Source organism: Marmota flaviventris, chromosome 6, assembly GCF_047511675.1.
Source record: "Marmota flaviventris isolate mMarFla1 chromosome 6, mMarFla1.hap1, whole genome shotgun sequence".
Lineage (NCBI taxonomy): Eukaryota > Metazoa > Chordata > Mammalia > Rodentia > Sciuridae > Marmota > Marmota flaviventris.
In genome coordinates this window covers 85,654,037-85,673,151 of record NC_092503.1, presented here as the reverse complement: position 1 = coordinate 85,673,151, position 19,115 = coordinate 85,654,037, and the positions used below count along the sequence as shown (strand labels likewise).

The following is a 19,115-nucleotide window of genomic DNA, read 5'->3' as shown; positions in this document are numbered from 1 at the left end:
CAGAAATTAAAGCCCTCAGTGCTACAAATTCTGCCAACATGAGTGGCTCTTTCTCCTGTCTCAGATGCTGCCACAGTCCCAGCTAGTACCCTAATTATAGCTTCATGAGACCCTGAGCAGAGTCAGAATCCTGACCCACAGAAACTTTGAAATAATGAACATACATTGTTTTAAGCCACTAAACTTGTGGTAACGTGTTACACAACAACAGGAAACTAATTCAATCTGTTGTCCATCTACCACATTATCACTTTACAACCACTCAGCCAGCTGTCCTATCTTCCCCATATAGTGATAATCATAATATGGAGAAGGTTAATATAGTTAGTAGAAGATGAATAGTCAATTGTCATATGACAATTTTGCAAATAATTGAAACTCAACAATATTCTCAAATCAGACTATGATTTTTTTTTCCTTTCTCCTTCTCTCTCTTTTGTGTTTGTGTATGTGTACTGGAGCTTGAACCCAGGGCCACATATACTTTTCTTTTTTTCTGTACATTTTTTATGATGTTAAATATAGCTTGAATTTTTTTGCTTGTTTGCCATTCCTCTTAGTACGTTCAAACACAGTAGGTTGTTAAGTATAAAGCACAAACCATAAACACAACTGACAAATTCAACTACACAAAAATTTAAAGCCTTGTTTACTAAAAGATAAGAAAAAAGATGGGAGACAACCCACATATAGAAGTTATATGTTACATAAACAGCAAAGGATAAGTATCCAAAACACAAAGAACTACAAAACAATGAGAAAAAGATAAACCAGATAATGTATAAAATGTACCAACAGAAAAAGTTGAACATCAGTGCCTCTAGGTTGAGTGCTACTTGAATATATGTTTTGCCCCACACCCCTTTCTCTGAGTTTGGTAATATATGTATTACCCATTCAGAAACACAGAAAAGTATTACTGAAAATAAAAATAAATAAAAGAAAATAAGTTTTATACTTGGCCATATGTAGTGAAATATCCTACATTTTCCTATATGGTTATGTATTTACTGAGATATATACAGACAAAATAAAACTTAGTTTTTCATTTTCTTCTTTCTTATCCTAGCATATAGGACCAGACCAGAAATTGCTTCCAAATACAGTAATGTGTGTACACACACACACACACACACACACACAAGTATTTTTGTGTGTGGTGATGGGGATCAAACTCAGGGCCTCCTGCACACAAGGTAAAAACCACATCCCCAAAGTCCCCAAAATATTTTAAGTTGAACAAAGCCCACCAATTTTATGGAAGCAATGATCATTTTTACCACTGTTTCTCACAACCTTCCACATACCTGTGCTAGGTAAGAACTGGTATTCAATAAGTGCTTGATGAATTTAATTGTGGATGATATATATTTTATTCCTTTTCCACTTTCCAATCTGATAAAGTTTTTATTTCTTCATTTAATTTTATTATTTATTATTTGAGACAGGGTCTCCCAAGTTGCCCAGGCTGGCCCTGAGCTCCTGTGTTCCTCCTGCCTCAGTCTCCTAAGTAGCTGGCATTATAAGTATTTACCACAGTGCCTAGTCTGGTAAAGCCGTTAGACTTTAAATACTTGTTTTGCTTTTCATTTCTTATCTAATCTCTTTTCTAGGATTGTCAATCCTTCACACTTTATCTACAACCCTTTATATTAGGGTCATTTATGACAAACTGAGAATGAATAATTAATTACATTCATTCTAGACAATCATTGTTGGGCAATCCCAATTACTACAGTCACTTTGATTCTTGTTTTTTCTTAAAATAAAATTTCAAAATTCATTAAAAATTGGAAATCCATTGTTTCTTTCATATTCAATTTCTTTGCACAAAAATTCTTTACTTATTTTGTCAATGTGGTTTCGAGAGAATAGATTGACTACAGGAATAAAATAATGCTCAAGTTGTTCTGCCCTAAGACACTCAAGAAAGAATGCCACACAGTTATCAAAGCAGACTACTAGATTTTTGGGGTGCCACTGACTATCCTGTGGATCCTTGGTACATACATGCAGGAAGGCAGTTTTTACATGATAAGAGCAGAATTTATCCAGTTCTTTTCGGTCTTCAAACTTTTTTTTCAGCTGTTCCAAAAGGTATTTCATTAGTTTTAAACAATCTTTCCTGTCAAATAAAAATGAAAGCTATTTACTTTTATTTATTTACAACTTGTTTATTTCACAAAGGACCTCAGAATCTTACAGAAAAAAACATATTTAAACAGTAAAGATATATTAATATAATTAAATGTAATATAGTCACCTTAAGCCTGATTATATTTTCAAATATATGCTTTGCCCAAAAAAAAAAAGAGTCAAATATATGCTTTGAAGTTTCAAAAGCACATATTTCTTCTCTCTTCTCCAATCCTAGCTTAGACATTTTCTTCTATCATTGTTAATTCAACTAGGGCTGAGGATGTGGCTCAGTGGTAGAGCATTTGCCTGGCATGTACAAGGTTCTAAAGTTCAATCTCCAGTAATACACACACACACACACACACACACACACACACACAGAATTAATTCAACTATGTAGAACTGACAGATATTTATATGACTCTTCTATTCCTTCGGAATCTATAAAACTTTTGTTTTGATTTTTATAAAATTATTTTATTTTGCTGGATTGTAAATATTTATCTTTATTTTGTTTATTTATTTTTATGTAGTGCTGAGGATCGAACCCAGGGTCTCACACATGTGAGGCGGGCGCTCTACCGCTGAGCCAGAACCCCAGCCCCTGATTGTAAATATTTATAAATACTTATTCAATTATTTAGGAGATGACAAAAGTTAATATTATAAAATTACTTAGCCATGTCAACAATATACTTTCCCAAATGCTTGCTTCAAAGTCTGCATATAAGGCTTTAAAGAACCTCTGTGCCTGAATGTTGGCCATTCATCATTTGAGGTTTTCTCATTCATGACCTTTAACTGATCAACTTTAGAAACTCACATGAACAATTCTTTTTCCATCTCAGTTTTTTATGGTATGTATGCTAAAGAGAAATAACTATCTATTTAGCATGATTTCAAGTTTGGCCAGTCAGTTCCTAGCTTTCAATGCAGTCAAACTATTCCAAAGCAAGCACTAGTATCCAATAAGAGTAACCCTCTGCCTCCTCCTATTACATGGCATTAATATGCTTACACTTTCCCCAGGTCACCAAGCCCTTCCCTGGCCCCCAACTCAATGATCATTTTTAGATGTGAGCTACAGAGTCAGCAAAAAACTAAACATATCACATACAATCTGCCATTTAACAAAATAAGGAAATTACCTGCAACATTTAACTCCATCAGTTTCACAACATGTTTTAGATTGTCCATGGTTGTTCAAAATGTCTTTTTCAATGTGAGAGAAAGAGAGCCGCCATGTCTCTTCTTAATTTCAAAAAGAAAAACAGAAAAGCACTTTATCAAGAGCATTCAAATCTAGAAAACATGATATTTAAGTGTTTCTCTATTAATATATTATTCTGAAGAAATCTAGAGAAAGACCAAAAGAAGTGAACAAACATATAATTTAATTATACATTAAAATAAAGGCAGTGAAGCCAAGAAATGGACCTAAATGGGAAAAAAGTGGGAGGGTCCAGGAAGAAGTAGGGACTTAATATAGTTAGCCAAGGTAACACGTATTGCTTATTGATATAATGCCAAATTCAGTTTTGTTAATATTTTGTTTCAATAGTAATTTGAATCAACTGATTCAGTTTTTTGTATCATCCTTGCAAGTTTGGGTATTAATATAAAATGAATTGGGAAATATTTTCTTTCTATTCTTTGTGAGAGTTTGTGTAAGAGTAGAACGACATTCCCTGAGTCTTACCATGGCTTGCTCTTTTATTTAATTACTTTTTGGTACAGGAGAATTGAACCCAGGGGTGCCTAACCACTGAGCAACATCCTCAACCCTTTTAAATTTTTTTTTTTAAATTTTAAGACAGTGTCTTGTCAAGTTGTTTGTCTCACTAAGTTACTAAGGCTGGCTTTGTACTTGTAATCCTCCTGCCTTAGCCTCCCAAGCCGCTGAGGTTACAGATGTGTGCCACTGGCTTGCTTTCTTAAACTCTAATCATTCTGGTTCCTAGTTGTTTTTATATCAGTAATGCATGACTGGTTTATAATTAGAAAAATCAATAGATAAAATCTATCATATTAACAGAATAGAGGAGAAACATCACATCATCCTCTCAGGAGATGCAGAAAATATAGCTAATAAAATTCTATATTCATTCATCATTTTAAACAAAAAATACTTCTCAGCAATTTGAGTTTAGCTGAGAGCTTGATCTGATAAAAAGGAGATTTTAGAAAACTAGAGCAACATGATAAAATGAGGTCAAAATTTGAAGGTTTCCCCTTGAAGTCAGAATAAAGGCAACGATGTCTGCTATTTCTCCGCCCTGGTACTGGGTATTGAACCAGAGCCTTTACACACTAGCCAAGCACTAAGCCACATCTCTAATGCTTTTGTCACAGTATCTCACTAAGTTGCCCAGGTTGGCCTCAAATTTGTAATTCTCCAGCCTTAGCCTCCTGAGGAACTGGAATTATAGGGGTGTATCACCACTCCTGGCCTGCTATCCCTATTTCTGTTCAACATGGATGTCCCAGAAAACACAAAAATGGAAGGAAAAACAGGGTTATACCACTGGAAAGAGAGAAACAAACTATCATTATTGGTAAATGATACAACTGTACATATAAAATATGAGAAGGTATAAATAAATTTACAGAATTTATTTAAGAATTACCATCATAGCTGGACATGGTGGTGCATGCCTATAATCCCAGCAGCTCAGGAGGCTGAGGGAGGAGGATCAAAAGTTCAAAGTCGGCCCCAGCAACTTAGCAAGGCCCTAAGCAACTGAGCAAGACCATCTCTAATAAAGAAAAAAGCTTTAAATAGATCAATTGCCTATGAGCAACTCTAACAACAACAAAAAAAATAACATTTTTGTAGAGAAAACTCAATACTTCAATTAAGAAGTATTAGAGGTAGCAAGTGTGGTGGTACACCCCTGAAATCCCAGCTACTTCAGAGGCTGAGGCAGGATGTTGGCAAGTTCAAGGCCATCCTGGGCAATTTAGTGAGACTCTGTCTTAAAAACAAAATAAAAAGGGCTAGGGGTGTGACTCAGTGGTAGAGTCTTCACACCTAGTAGGTATGAGGTCCTCAGTTTGATGTCCAGTACCACCAAAAAAAGAAGCACTTGAGGAAATTCAAATAAATGGAGACATGCACTTGTTCACATGACCAAAGATTCATTATTTTTAATATATCAAGTCTTGACAATTTTATCTACACATATAATGTTAGCTTAATCAAAATTCCAAAAATTGTTTTTGTGGGGAACTTGATAAGCTGATTCCAATGTATACATGAAAATGCCAAGGGTCAATAATATCTAAAATACCACTGAAGAACAAATTTGTAGAACTTTCCCTACCAGATATTAAGATCAATTATAAAGCTATATTATGTATGACAAAATGGTACTAGTGCAAGGATAGATCAAAGTTTTTTCTCTCCTTTTTTGTGGTGGTAGGAGTCAAAGCTAAGACCTGGTGCTCTACCATTAAGCTATACCCCAGCCAAGATGTTAATGGAAAAAAATAGTGCAGGCATAGCTACCTAAATATTCAGTCATATGTGCTCCTTGCAAAACAGTAAACAGATCAGTGGTTGCCAGGGGTTTAGAAGGGGAAGGGTTGAAATGATGAAGCACAGGACTTTTTAGGAAAGTAAAACTATTATAGAGGGCAAATACATATCCAATGTATTTGTCAAAATTTGTGCTGTGTATTAACTCAACACAGAGTCAACCCAAATGTATGCAAATTTTTTTTAAAAAGCACTTGACAGCTGAGCACCATGGTGCATACTTGTAACTCAGGAGGCTAAGGCAGGAGGATCTCAAGTTTGTGGTCAGCCTCAGCAATTTAGCAAGTCTCTAAGCAACTTAAAGAGACTCTGTCTCAAATTTTTTTAAAAAAAGTTTCTAGATGAACAACAACAACAAAACAAAACAAACAAAAACCCACTTAAGATGTCAGAATAGGTGAGAACATAATTCAGAGTGTGCTCTAATTATAAAGAAACTCTAATTATATTAAATATATGAAACAACCTGGGAAAAAGATGCTTCTCTTTGGAAATTAACACAGAGTCTAAGACTAAAGGCAAAAGGCCTTTATACTTTATACAAAAAGCTCTATACTGTAATCATAACTGTTTCCCATAGGAGAATTGTTTCACAATTCTGAAACAAGTATATTTGTATATTAGAATCGAAGAATTAAATAATCGAATGGCTCATGGTGTGGGCCAGTATTTTCAATGTTAGAACGAGAGGTTATAGATAACAGAGAAGGATAGAAAGATCCATGTAGCAATGGATTATAGTTAAGATATCAGTATGACTTCATGTATAACTTAACAATACAGGGGGCTACATATAGAAATATTTATAGATATGTGTAAATACAAGGGTTAGTGTGCACATGTTTCCTTGCTTCACCAGGTGAGGGGGATGACACCCTAGTAGTGATGAGCACATCTATCACCCAGATCTTGATTTCTACCACATTCTCCAACAAAAAGATCCAGAGGTCCTTGGGTTCCAGGACAGAAGCAGGCCATATACAAGATGAGCCTGGATCTTACAGTGCTACAAAGTGAAGAAGTGTGCAAAAAAGAGTAAGGGGATTATGTCAAAAGGACCCAGAAGTTAACTAAAAGAGCTCCTCAAGGCTAAAGCTGGAACACTCTAAGCACCAAACTAAATAAAGTACTTTTATATTATAGCCCAAAATATGAAACAAATATCCCCTCATCCATCCTGATAAATCAATAAAAAACTCAAAAGAGACAAATCTCCCATGCAGAAAAATCCCAAATAATTCATGCAAATACAGATGCTCCTTGACTTATGATGAGATTATATCCAGAAAACCCATTGTAAACAGAAAATATCATAAATTCAAAATGCATTTAATAGCTCCAAGTGAATATGATGGCTTAGCCTAGTCTAAGAATACTTACATTAGTCTATTTTTAAAAAAAAAGGTTCAAGGGGCTGGGGTTGTGGCTCAGTGGTAGAGCGCTCGCCTAGCATGCACGAGGCACTGGGTTCGATCCTCAGCACCATATAAATGTAAAATAAATAAAGATATTGTATCCACCTAAAACTTAAGAATAAACACTTTTTAAAAAAAGGTTCAAATGAAGCTTACTACAACTGCTTAATAATATGACTATAACTACGACTTTTCAGTTTCTTTCTCTCACTCTCGTCTTGTAACCTATTTATCCATTATAATGGCTCTTGCAATGCCAACGGCATTAGTTGCCTGTGAGTCTTCTACTGTCCCACCAGAAAATATTCCCAACTCCTTTATGAGTTCATGTTTAACTTCACATTTAAAATACCTTGAAAACCGTTTCCTTTTTTTGCATGCTTGGGTACGAGGTAAAATGGCTGTCGTCTTAGATTGGTCCTAACTTTTGCTCCAAGCCAGTTATTGATAGGCAGACCTTTCTGTGTGTTAGCAGGCCAGCTACTTTTTGATTCCAAAGCCAGAATTATATCCACAAATATTTCTTCAGATTTCCTAATAACAAGTGTTACAGCAGGACTCCCTGGTTTTTTCTTCTCCATAGTGACGTCTATATCTGTTTAAAAATATAGAAGGGAAGAAAGGGCTCATTGATCCAATTTTCTCTGGAAAAATCGGGCAAAGTGATATAATTGTAACTGAAGATCTAAGTATAAGATAAACATTAGTTCTAAAACATAAAATTACCCCACGAGGCAGGGTGTTTTACTCATTTAACCCTTATTTATTAATACCTATGATTGGTAGGTGTTGTCAAGATTCATAGCACATATGAGGAGGGGCCCCTAAAGACTTGGGATTTGGGAGTGTTGTAATTGAATTTTCATTTAGAACTGTGGATACCAGTTTGTAAGGAAGCCTGAAAAGGAGACACGTGAGTGGCAGGAAAGAGACAGACCTGAGAGCAGACCACACCAATAGCCAGGCACGGAGCAGTGAGCATCAAGAAGGGGAGTAGAAATGAGAGCAATTAAAGAGGTTCAAATCAGGGCTGGGATCTAGAGCAGTGGTAGAATGCTCACCTAGCATGTGCAAAGCCCTGGGTTTGACCCCCAGCCTCCCTCAAAAGAATGTTTTTTGAGAGTAGCCTAAGTAATGAGATCCCACCTCTAAATAAATAGAATAAAGAGGTTTAAATCAACAGAACTAGATGGTAGATACACAGAGTGTGTGAGGTGCGGATCAAAGTAGGAGCCTGGGATTCTATCCTAGATTTCGGCCTGAGAAAGGACTGATGTTGATTCCATTCCCCAAAACAAAAATCAGGGGGAAGAAAAATCAAGCCAATTTGAAATTCACTTTAGACACCATGAGCTCTAAATGCCCAATCACTGGAAAGGTAGCTGTTGGTGGTCCTGCTTTAGCCTCCCTGAGTCGCTGGAGTCATAGTGTGCACCATTGTGCAAATGCTTGTAGTTTGGATCTTTTTTTTGCGGGGGGGGGGGGGGGGGGGGGGGGGGGTTTGCTGGGGATCAAATCCAGGGCCTTGTGCATGCAAGGCAAGCACTCTACCAACTGAGCTATATCCCTAGCCCCCATAGTTTGAATCTTAAGGATCCCCTAAAGATCCATGTGGTAAAGGTTCAGGGTGGCACTACTTGGAGGTGGTGGAAACTTTAGGTGGTGGAGCCTTGTAGATGGTCTTTAAGTCACTGGGCCATCCCCTTCAGGTGGACTGTGGGACCCTGCTACTTTTCTCTTTATCTTTTTTACTTCCTGGGCAGGAAGTGACTGGTTTTGCTCTACCTCATGTTGCTGCCACATTGTACCATCACAGACCCAAAATAACAGGGACTGAAGCTCAAATAAATCTTAATCTTTATAAACTAATACTCTCAGGTATTATTATAATACCAGAAAGCTAACCAACAAAATGTTCCTCCTCAGTTCTTCTGATCCTAGAAAAAGGTACGATGTAGAAACCCGGGAACCATCTTAATTTAGTCCTCTCTCTCATCCCCTACGATTAATCCAGATGCAAGTACTGCCACAGTTTGGATCTGCTCCCTTTTCTCCATCCCTAGCACCCAATGCCTATTCATCGAAGCTACCTCAAGTATTAAAACATTTTCCTATTTGCCTTCTTATATGTCTCCATGGAAGCCTGAGTAAACTTTTTTTAACTTTATTTTTTGTATATATATATATATATATATATATATATATTTTTTTTTTTTTTTTTTACATGGTGCTAAGGATTGAACCCAGGGCATCACACGTACAAGGCAAGTGCTCTACCCCTGAGCCACAACCCTAGCCCCTGAGTAAACTTTTAAAGATACAAAATCAATCATTACTCCTTGATTAAAACCTGGATTCTCAATGAACACAGAGTAACATCTAAATCCTTTTCCAGGATCGACAAGTCTTTCCTGAAAGTTGCCCCTGCCTATAACTCTTCCCCTTGTTCACACATTTTGTTCCTTGAGTAGGTTCTTTGCTGCCTCTGGGTCATGCTCCACTCCAGTACACACCCCCAGATCACTCACTGCAATTCAGTGTTAAGTTATTTATACTGTGGCTCTACTAGATTATGAGCTTCAAAAGGGGATCCCACCAATTTTACTCAGGCACATTTATCCAGTGATACAGGCAGCAGTTTAGTAAGTACTCAATGGAAACCAAAAGAGAGCCAGTCAACACTTAAGAAGAATACCAAGAAGATGCATCAAAGGAAAACCAATGGTAAAGAAGATGTTTCTAGAAGGAAGTAGCAATCAACAGTCTGTGGCAGAGAAGTTAAAAAAAAAAAAAAACAATCAGGAGAAGGATGTATGATGGTAATTTCTGAGTAGCATTAGACCTTTAAGAATCAAAAGCCAAAAATCTTACCTTTGATATTTTTAATTTCATCTTTAATGATTTTCCTAAACTTTAACAGCATCTTAGAAGCTGACAATATTTCCTCTTCTACAAAGTGCTTCAGAGGATTTCCTTTGGGATTTCTTTTGAACTTCACAAAGTAATGAGCACCACTATCACAATATTCTTCTAGCTGAATTCTGGGGACTTCCAGTTTAAACATGACATCAAATTCATTAGGTGCAGAAATCTAAGAAATAGTAAAAATAGAACTGAAATGTATGCTTGTGAATATGTTCCAAGTAAATGCAATTTTTTTCTTGAAATTTCCACTTGGAATCCTACTTTGAAAAGCAAGATTTTTAATATTTATGCCCTTTGGGAGTGGGACTACTGAAGCTGTCGATAGATGGAAGAGTATTACTGGTTTTAGTATGTAGGTTCTACTCTCAATTTTTTCTTTTTTCTTATCATAAGCAAGCATTATTTTTATAATTAAAATAATTTTAAATGATATAATGTAAGCTTTTGGAATCTATACCAGGTGGGTTTTTTTTTTAGTTTGAAACTTAATAAAATTACAAACCTTTAATGTGCTACCTTTTATACCATAAGATAGACACTGCAGCCACCCTCCTGTCACAATGTTCTCAAAAATGTGTATAACTACCTCCTGGCCACCTAAGCAAGGGCTGTCTCTATGGCTGCCAGCCATCAAATGAGTGTGAGCTCCAAGTCATACACTACCTATGAACTACAGTATTTGCAGGAGCCTCAAAGAATCTTCTTTTTCATCCTTACAACAATAATACAACAATCATAATAAATATTTTCCTTTGTTAAAAATATCACAAGTATTAATTTAGCTCATGTCTTTAGTTTTAAGTACTGCGATTAGACTGTACTGTTCAATACAGAACAAAGTAACCATGTCAGACCTGGTGGCACATGCCTATAATCCCAGCTACTCAGGAGGCTGAGGCCAGAGGATCACTAGTTAGAGGCCATCCTGGCAACTTAGCGGTACTAAAATTTAAAAAAATGAAAAGGCATGGGGATGTAGCTCAATTGTAGAGCACCACTGGGTTCAATCTCCTGCACACACAAACACACACAAAATCAAGTAACCAACATGTCTATTAACCACATGAAATGTGGCTGGTCCAAATGAGATATATTATGTAATGGACTCCCCCAAAATCCATATGTTGGAGCCCGAACCCTGAATGTGACTCTATTTAAAAATAGGACTTTTAGGAAGTAATTAAGGTTAAATAAAGTCATAAGAGTGGGGCCCTAAACCTGACAGAATTGGTGGCCTCTTAAGAGGAAGATCACATGCACACATATGCACATGCACGGAGACAACCATCTGCACAGCATTAAGAAGGTCCCCACTGGAACCTGACCAGGCCAGCATGCTGATCTCAGACTTTCAGTGTCTAGAACTGTGAGAAATTTATATTTCTGTTGTTTAAGCCATCCAGTCCATGGTATTTTGTCATGGGCAGCCAAAGCTGAGACATACTGTGAGGTGAAACAAATACTTGGAGGACATGAGTAGGCAATGGTGAAGAGCCTCCCCAAATCTGCTCTTCCATAAGAACACAGGCAGAAATCATAAAATTCAGCTTTTTCAGAACTCTACAAACTAACTAAAGGCTTACAACAAACCAAGGAGGATATATTCAAGAAAAAGAATCCTGAGCTTTGAAGCATTCTAACTTGCCTATGTCTATTCCCAGCACCACAAACCTTCCCTCCTCATTCCTACTTCCTGTCAGTTACTTTCCACCAAGGGTTATTCTGACTTCTAGAAGGGTACATACTATATGATTCCTTTCTTATGACTTTGCCTCCTTAGGAAAGTCATAAGAAAGGAATCAAACAGTATGTACCCTTCCAAATCTGATTTCATTCAACATTGTGAAATTCAATGTTTTGTTGTGTTTATTGGTAATTTGTTTTTTTTCACTCCATATAGTATTCCGTTGAAGTAATATCGAATATGTTCACTCATTCTTTTGACAGATATTTGGGTCATTTTCACTTTTGTTTTGATGTTAGGTATCAAATCCAGGGCCTGTCACCTGCTAGGCAAGTGCTCTACCATTGAGCTACACTCCCAGTCAATCCAGTTTTTAACTATTACAAATAATACTTTTCTGAGCATTCTCTTATATATCTTTTGTGGACATGACACTCGTTTCTACTGTATGTATGCCCACGAGTGAAACTGTTGGACCAGAGAGTAGACATTACTTTAACTTCAGAAGAAATTACCAATTTTCTAAAGAGGTAGTACCAAATTACCCTCCCATCAGTGTTAACAGAATTTCTGTTTCCCCCACATATTCTCCAACACTGGAATTGTCAAGTTTTTGTTGTTGCTGTTGTTTTTAATTTTAACCATCATTATGGCTTTAATTTGCATTTTCCTAACAATTACTGATGCTATATACCTTTCACATTTATTGCTATTTGTATACTAATCTATCTGTTCAACTCGTTTGCCAATTTTAAATTGGTTTATCTTTTATTTTATTTTATTTTTATTTTTTGGTATGGGGCACTTTACCACTGAGCTACATTCCCAGCAGGCCCTACCCCTTCGCCCTCACAGATCCCACCACCCCACCCCACCCGACCCCACCTCTTTAGAAGGTAAATCCTCCAACATTTTCTCCTTTCGGTTGCTAAGTCCTTTGCATTTCCATATACATCTTTTAATCAGGTTGTCAATTTAAACAGAACAATGAGTGGATTTTGACTGAGATTGTACTGCATCTATAGATCAATCTAAGGAAAAGTGAACATGATATAGCTTTCCATTATTTAATTCCTTCTCAAATGGTTTAAGTTTCGAGTATCTTCAGATAAGACATTAATTTGCAGAATACACAGAGAACTCAAAAAACTTAACAGCAGAAAAATAAATAACCCAATCAATAAATGGGCAAAGGAAATAAACAAGCACTTCACAGAAGAAGAAATACGAATGGTCAACAAATATATGAAAAAAAAATTCAACATCTCTAGCAATTAAAGACATGCAAATTGAAACTACACTAAGATCCCATCGCACTCCAGTCAGAATGAATATAAGGAACAGTAAATGTTGGCGAGGATGTGGGGAAAAGGGTGTACTCATACATTGTTGGTGGAACTGCAAATTGGTGCAGCCACTATGGAAAGCAGTGTGGAGGTTCCTTAGAAAACTTGGAATGGAACCACCATTTGACCCAGTTATCCCATACCTTGATCTAAACCCAAAGGACTTAAAAACAGCACACTACAGTGATGTTTATAGCAGCTCAACTCATAATAGCCAAGCTATGGAAACAACCTATGTGTCCTTCAACAGAAGAATGGATAAAGAAAATGTGATATTATATATATATATATATATATATATATATATATATATATATGATGGAATATTACTCAGCCATAAAGAAGAATGAAATGGCATTTGCCAGTAAATGGATGGAACTGGAGAGTATCATACTAAGTGCAATAAATCAATCCCAAAACACCAAAGGCTGAATGTTCTCTCTGATTTGTGGATGCTTACCCAAAACGAGAGAGATTGGGGAGGGGAATAATAGAAATAGAAATAGACAAGACTGTAAATCTAGTTTTTATAATTATCCACCTACTGGAAGAGAACATCAGTTGCATAAAGCTAATATATAACTTTAAAATAAATTATGATTACTTAATGAACATATATTATCTCTCTTTCTGTACACGATTTTACTGAGTTCAAGGAGATACATCCGGGCTGGGGCTGTAGCTCAGTGGTAGAGTGCTTGCCTAGTATGTGTGAGGCACTGGGTTCCATCCTCAGCACCGCATAAAAATAAATAAATAAAACAAAGGTATTGTGTCCATCTACAACTAAAAATATTTAAAAGACAGAGAGAGAGAGATAACCCAACACTTAGAAAACTTACTGGCCAGACCAAAAACACAATCAAAGGAATCTGACACTGGTCAGGAAACAAACTTCTGGCAGGAGCTTGCTCCCAAACCTTCAATTTACAGTAACATGTTACTCCAGTAACTCAACTATCCACGAACAAATGGAGCTGTGGAACACACACTTAAAACCAATTATATCAGATATGTGTTTAGAAATTATGCTTTTTAGTAGATGTAGAACATTTTTTTTAATTTTAAAAAAATATCACTCACTATGAACTTTCCACAACATCTGTACAAGATTTTGGAAAGAGGCAGGAGGCCCTGGGTTCAATCCCCTGAAGCGGCAATGAAATAAAATTGAAGAGAGAGGGAGGGGTTGCTTGGGGTGGGAGTCTGTAGGGATAAGGGGAGACTGAAGATATTTTTCCACCTCATAGGAAAAAGTTTCTTAAGTTAATTTGGTGGGATTTTTTCACAGACAACTTCAAATGATTCAAGTCGGAATTTGACTTGGGACCTCAGATCAACACCAACCACACATGGAATTATTAAAGGAACTCAGTATGTATCTGTTTGCATGAATGAATCTATAAATTTGAATTCCTTCAAATCAGTGTCTTGAGAGTAGCTGGCAATCAGTATCTGTGGGTTGCATGGGAATGTAGAGATGAATAAATGAACCGACAATTGCTTGTGGTTCTAATTAGAACTGTGTCACAAGTCACCGAAGAGTCAGAGTCTGCGTTACCTCCGAACAGAAGTAAGGGATCCCGAATCAGGGGAAGTGGGGAATACGAGACTGGGGAAACGGGTGAGGAAGTCGCACCCCGAAAGCTGTGTAGCTCACCTTCACGCGCTCGTAGTAGCTCCCCGTGCGCAGCAACTCGACACCTTTGAACTCGGAATCGAAGTCCTGCAATCTCCGAAGCAGGTGGTCTACGACCTTGTTCACCACCTCGGCTGCGGCTGAGATTTCCTGGCGCCTGAGCCTCAACTTCTCCAGCACAGCCCGGGGCTTCCAGCCGCCAGGCGCCCCTTCCTTCCCTCCCAGACTCGGGGCCCGGAGCGGCGGGACGGAGCAAGGCACTTCCGTGGGTTCAGGCTGGGGTTTCTGTTCCCGAGCCGAACGCGCGCCTCCCTCGCGGCGAGACCCTGCCCTGGGAAGGGACGGCCCCAGGGCCGCAGGAGGCTCCATTGCCTGGGCTGGAACCGTGCGCGCCACGATTTGTTCGGTGCTACTAAAGCCAGAGGGCGGCGCACCCTTCGCGCGCAGAGATGGCTTTTTCGATCGGGCTCCGGGAGCACGTTCCAGCAGCTTCTCCTGGGGGTCCCGAGCGCTCTGGGTCTGCAAGGATTGGGACTCCCGGACAGGGCCGCCCTTTCCCACGGGTCGGGCGGCCCGGGAAGCAGCGGGAGACTCGCAAGGCTGGGTCAGGGCTACCCTCGTACCCGGCTCCGAAGGCTTGCGGGTGGCAGCTCCGGCTTTCGAAGTTATCTGAGTCGCCTTTCTGCGTCCGGGGTCCATGGCTGGTGCTCTCTGTGGCTCGAAAGAAGAGTCGACTTCGGGAAAAGGCCACGGAAGGAGGAACTTGCAATGACTGGTAGAAATGAAACTTAAAAATGTGGCGCGAACGCAGCGTCTGCGGCCTGGAAGCTGGCACTGGGAGGAAAACCACACCGGGAGGTCACGCGGAGCCACGCCCCCGCCGGGAAGTGGCGGGCTCTCCATCACCAGGTCGCCTGGCAAGTGCAGGCAGTGCTAAAGGCTTAGGGAACACAGGTAACTTCCTCAAGGACTTTGATGACCAAACACATTTGCTGGCACACAGTTTAAAACTATTTTGAAAAACTGCATATTTTTTAACATTTTAAGTTGACAGAGAAATTTTTTCAATGTAAGTTTAAATAGAGTATCTTGTTATTTTTAATGGGAAATAGAAAATATTCAAACTTTACAAGATAGAATAAGGATTGAAGTATTTCACTTTTATTTGACTTTGTTTTACGACATACTTTTTGTAATATTTTCTTTTTAGTTGTAGATGAATGTGCTATCTTTATTATTATTATTTTTTTTAATGTGGTGCTGAGGATAGAACACAGTGCCTCACATGTGTGAAGCAGGCACTCTACCACTGAGCTACAGCCCCAGCCCAACTTCTTTTTTTTCTTTTTAAGCATACAAAATCTTAAAGTTTCTATCCACAAGTCCTGGTTTTTTTGATTGATTGGTTGATTTTATATGAGGTTGAACCCAGGGCCTGGCACCTGTCTGGGCAAGTGCTGTATCACTGAACTACATCTCCACCTCAGACTCTCTAAAGCCCATCAAAACAACCTCCAGGCTGGGTTGGGGCCCAGTGACTGGGGTTGTGCCTCACTTGTGAGGCACTGGGTTTGATCCTCAGCACCACATAAAAATAAATAAAATAAAGGTATGTATCCATCTACAACTAAAATAAATATTTTTTTAAATCATCAAGACTGCTTCTGTTATTGTGATTCCAGAGTATCTCAGTGTAGGCTTTCAAATATCTATTTACAAAACCAAGCTTCCTCCTTTATAGAAATACATTTTAGACAGGAACCTCCTGGGTTTAGAAAGCCTTGATTACTTTGTAAAAACTATCTTAACCATTTTTAAGTGTACAATTCAGTGGCAAGTAGATTTACATCATTGTGAACCATCTCTATCAATCCATATCCAGTTGGAATCCATCTGAGTCCAATTCTGTCTTGAAAGACTGAAATTCTGTAATCTTAAACAACTCCCCCTCCCCCAAATTCTTGGAAATCACCACTCTTTCTGTGATTTTACTACCCTAAGTACCTTAAGTCAGTGGAATCATACAGTATTTATCTTAAACAAAATTATTCCATATTGTAGGATATATGAGAATATGCTTTCTTTTTATGGCTGAATAATATTTCATTGTATATACATATCACATTTTGTTTATCCCTTTATCTGACAATGGACAAAAATTCCTTGATTTCTTTTCTTTTCTCTCCTTCCTTCCTCTTTCTTTTTTTTCTGCTTCCCTCTCCTCTCTCCAAGTCCCACAATGGGATCCCTGTGGATCAAGCCCGTTTGAGTGACCTATTGACCAAAGTGATCCCCACAAAAACTAACAAGAAGGCAGTACTAGGTACTGTGGTACAAGCCAGTAACCCCAGTGACTAGGGAGGCTGAGGAAGATGGATAGCAAGTTCCAAGCCAGCTTTAGCAACTTAACCAGGCCCCCTGCAACTTAGCAAGACACTCCCTCTCAAAAAAAAAAAAAAAAAAGGAGGCAGCCATGCATCCTCTAGAGATGAAAAAAAGGAGATCTGGAGCAGGTGGTTAGTCATCTATAAGGTGGCAGTGTCCGGGTGCCCCCACCCAGCGTAATCCTACAGCCTGTTCCTACTGTCCCAGAAAACTTTCCCAGAAGAGATGAACACCTCCAATGCCATGACCCAGGCTGGACCAAGGCCCAACTTCCCATGTTGCCCAAACTCCAAACCCAGAAGGTGGAACCCATGGAGAAAGGCTGCTTTCATGGAATCCTGTAAATGATTTCACCACCAATTTGAAGCTCTCTTCCAACAGTCTCTAAAATCCTCTACAGTCCATTAGTATTTGCTTAACCAAAAATGTGTAAGGAACAATTCACCAGACCAGATCAAATAATAATTCTACTGCTGGTCTGTCAAAAGAGGAAAATTCCAGGGAAAAAAAGGAAAACTTTCTTTTTTTAAAAAATATTTTTAGTTGTTAATGGACCTTTATTTATTTGTATGTGGTGCTGAGAATCAAACCCAGTACCTCATGCATGCTAGGCAAGCACTTTACCACTGAGCCACAACCCCAGCCCAGGAAAACTTTTTTTGCTCAATCTTGCCACAGGACCAGTGTCCAAATCACAGTGGGAATGACCTTTTTAGTTGAGTCTTGATGTGGAGCTTGGATTTTATCTAGTAAGAAAATCCATGAAATTAGTTTATGTGTATATATTTTATTTATTTGATTTTTACATCTTTATTCTGTGTGAGGAGGCGAGTGCTACTGAGAATTGAATCCAGGGGCACTTCACCACTGAGTTACATCCCCAGCCCTTTTTATTTCTGAGACAGGGTCTTGGTAAATTGCCCAGGCTGGCCTCTTATTTGCAATCCTCCTGCATCAGGAGTCTCTGGAATTGCAGGTGTCAGGCAAGTTATGGGTTCTTTAGCTCTTCAAGTTTTAAGGTAGGTGCCTGTGGCCCATGCCTGTAATCCCAGCAACTCAGGAGGCTGAGGCAGAAGGATCTCAAGTTCCAGTCCAGCCTTGGCAACATAGAGAAACCCTCAGCAACTTAGTGAGACCCTGCCCCAATAGAAAAAATAAAAAGGACTAGAGATGTTGCTCAGTGCTAGAGTGTCTCTGGGTTCAATCCTCATTACCACCCTCAAAATAAAGTGACATTTAACTCTACACTCTTTTGTATTTCTGTAAGGTTTAAACTGCACATAAAGAATGTTTATTTTAAATAAGATAACAAAACGATATATTTGAGAGTTTTTTTTTTCCTGGTACTGGGGAATGAAGTTGGGTTTTGTTGTTATTGTTGTTTTAAGACTTTTGCTAGATTGCTGGAGCTGAATCCTGCCTCAGCCTCAGGATCAGCTGAGATACAGGCAAGAGCCACCGTGCCTGGTTTTATATTTGATAATTTTAATAATCAGAGCAGTAAAACTGCAACATGGATTGCTTCTCTGCCTAGTCAAATTTCCTATCTGAGGAAGATTTTTAAGAATATTACATTTCAAGCCTGGTACCAAGGAGCAGGACTGTAACTCCAGCGGCTCTTATGTCTTAAGCCAGCCTCAGCCACGGGGAGGCGCTAAGCAACTCAGTGTGACCCTGTCTAAATAAAATACAAAATAGGGCTGGAGATGTGGCTCAGTGGTCAAGTGCCCCTGTGTTCAATTCTCGGTATGGCCCACCCCACCACTCCCAAAAAATTACATTTCATAAGCAGGACATATAGTCTCCAACCATTTAATCCACTAATTGGCCATTATGAGTCTTTCATCCATCAATATATTTGAACTCCTTTCGAATCTATTCGTATTTTCAGACTCTAGTTTTTATAGACAAACTGAAGTCAAGCTGATAATGTACCAGAAACCGATCAAATTTATTGTCCGAGGTGGCCATCTAGCAATAATGACTGCAACTCCCGGAAAAGCCAAAAAAGGAATTTCCGTGGGAACCCCCAACTCAGAGCTGT

The 19,115-nt window shown here is 38.5% G+C and overlaps 1 protein-coding gene across 2 annotated transcripts in view; it reads right to left on the bottom strand.

The window, feature by feature from the left end:
• Window positions 1-15,463, bottom strand: part of Cgas (cyclic GMP-AMP synthase) — a 69,762-nt gene extending 54,299 nt beyond the window's left edge. Inside the window, exons 1-5 of one of the 2 annotated variants that reach the window (XM_027928343.2) lie at window positions 14,708-15,463; window positions 9,964-10,183; window positions 7,445-7,687; window positions 3,288-3,390; window positions 968-2,125 (exon numbers count right to left, since the gene is read on the bottom strand). In XM_027928343.2, the coding sequence (XP_027784144.2) occupies window positions 1,774-2,125; window positions 3,288-3,390; window positions 7,445-7,687; window positions 9,964-10,183; window positions 14,708-15,385 (1,596 nt within the window). In that variant the 5' untranslated portion in view covers window positions 15,386-15,463 and the 3' untranslated portion in view covers window positions 968-1,773. Of the gene's footprint in view, window positions 1-967; window positions 2,126-3,287; window positions 3,391-7,444; window positions 7,688-9,963; window positions 10,184-14,707 lie in introns of those variants that run through there. The other variant, XM_071613916.1, reaches the window with a different exon arrangement.
• Between the last annotated feature and the right edge of the window lie 3,652 nt (window positions 15,464-19,115).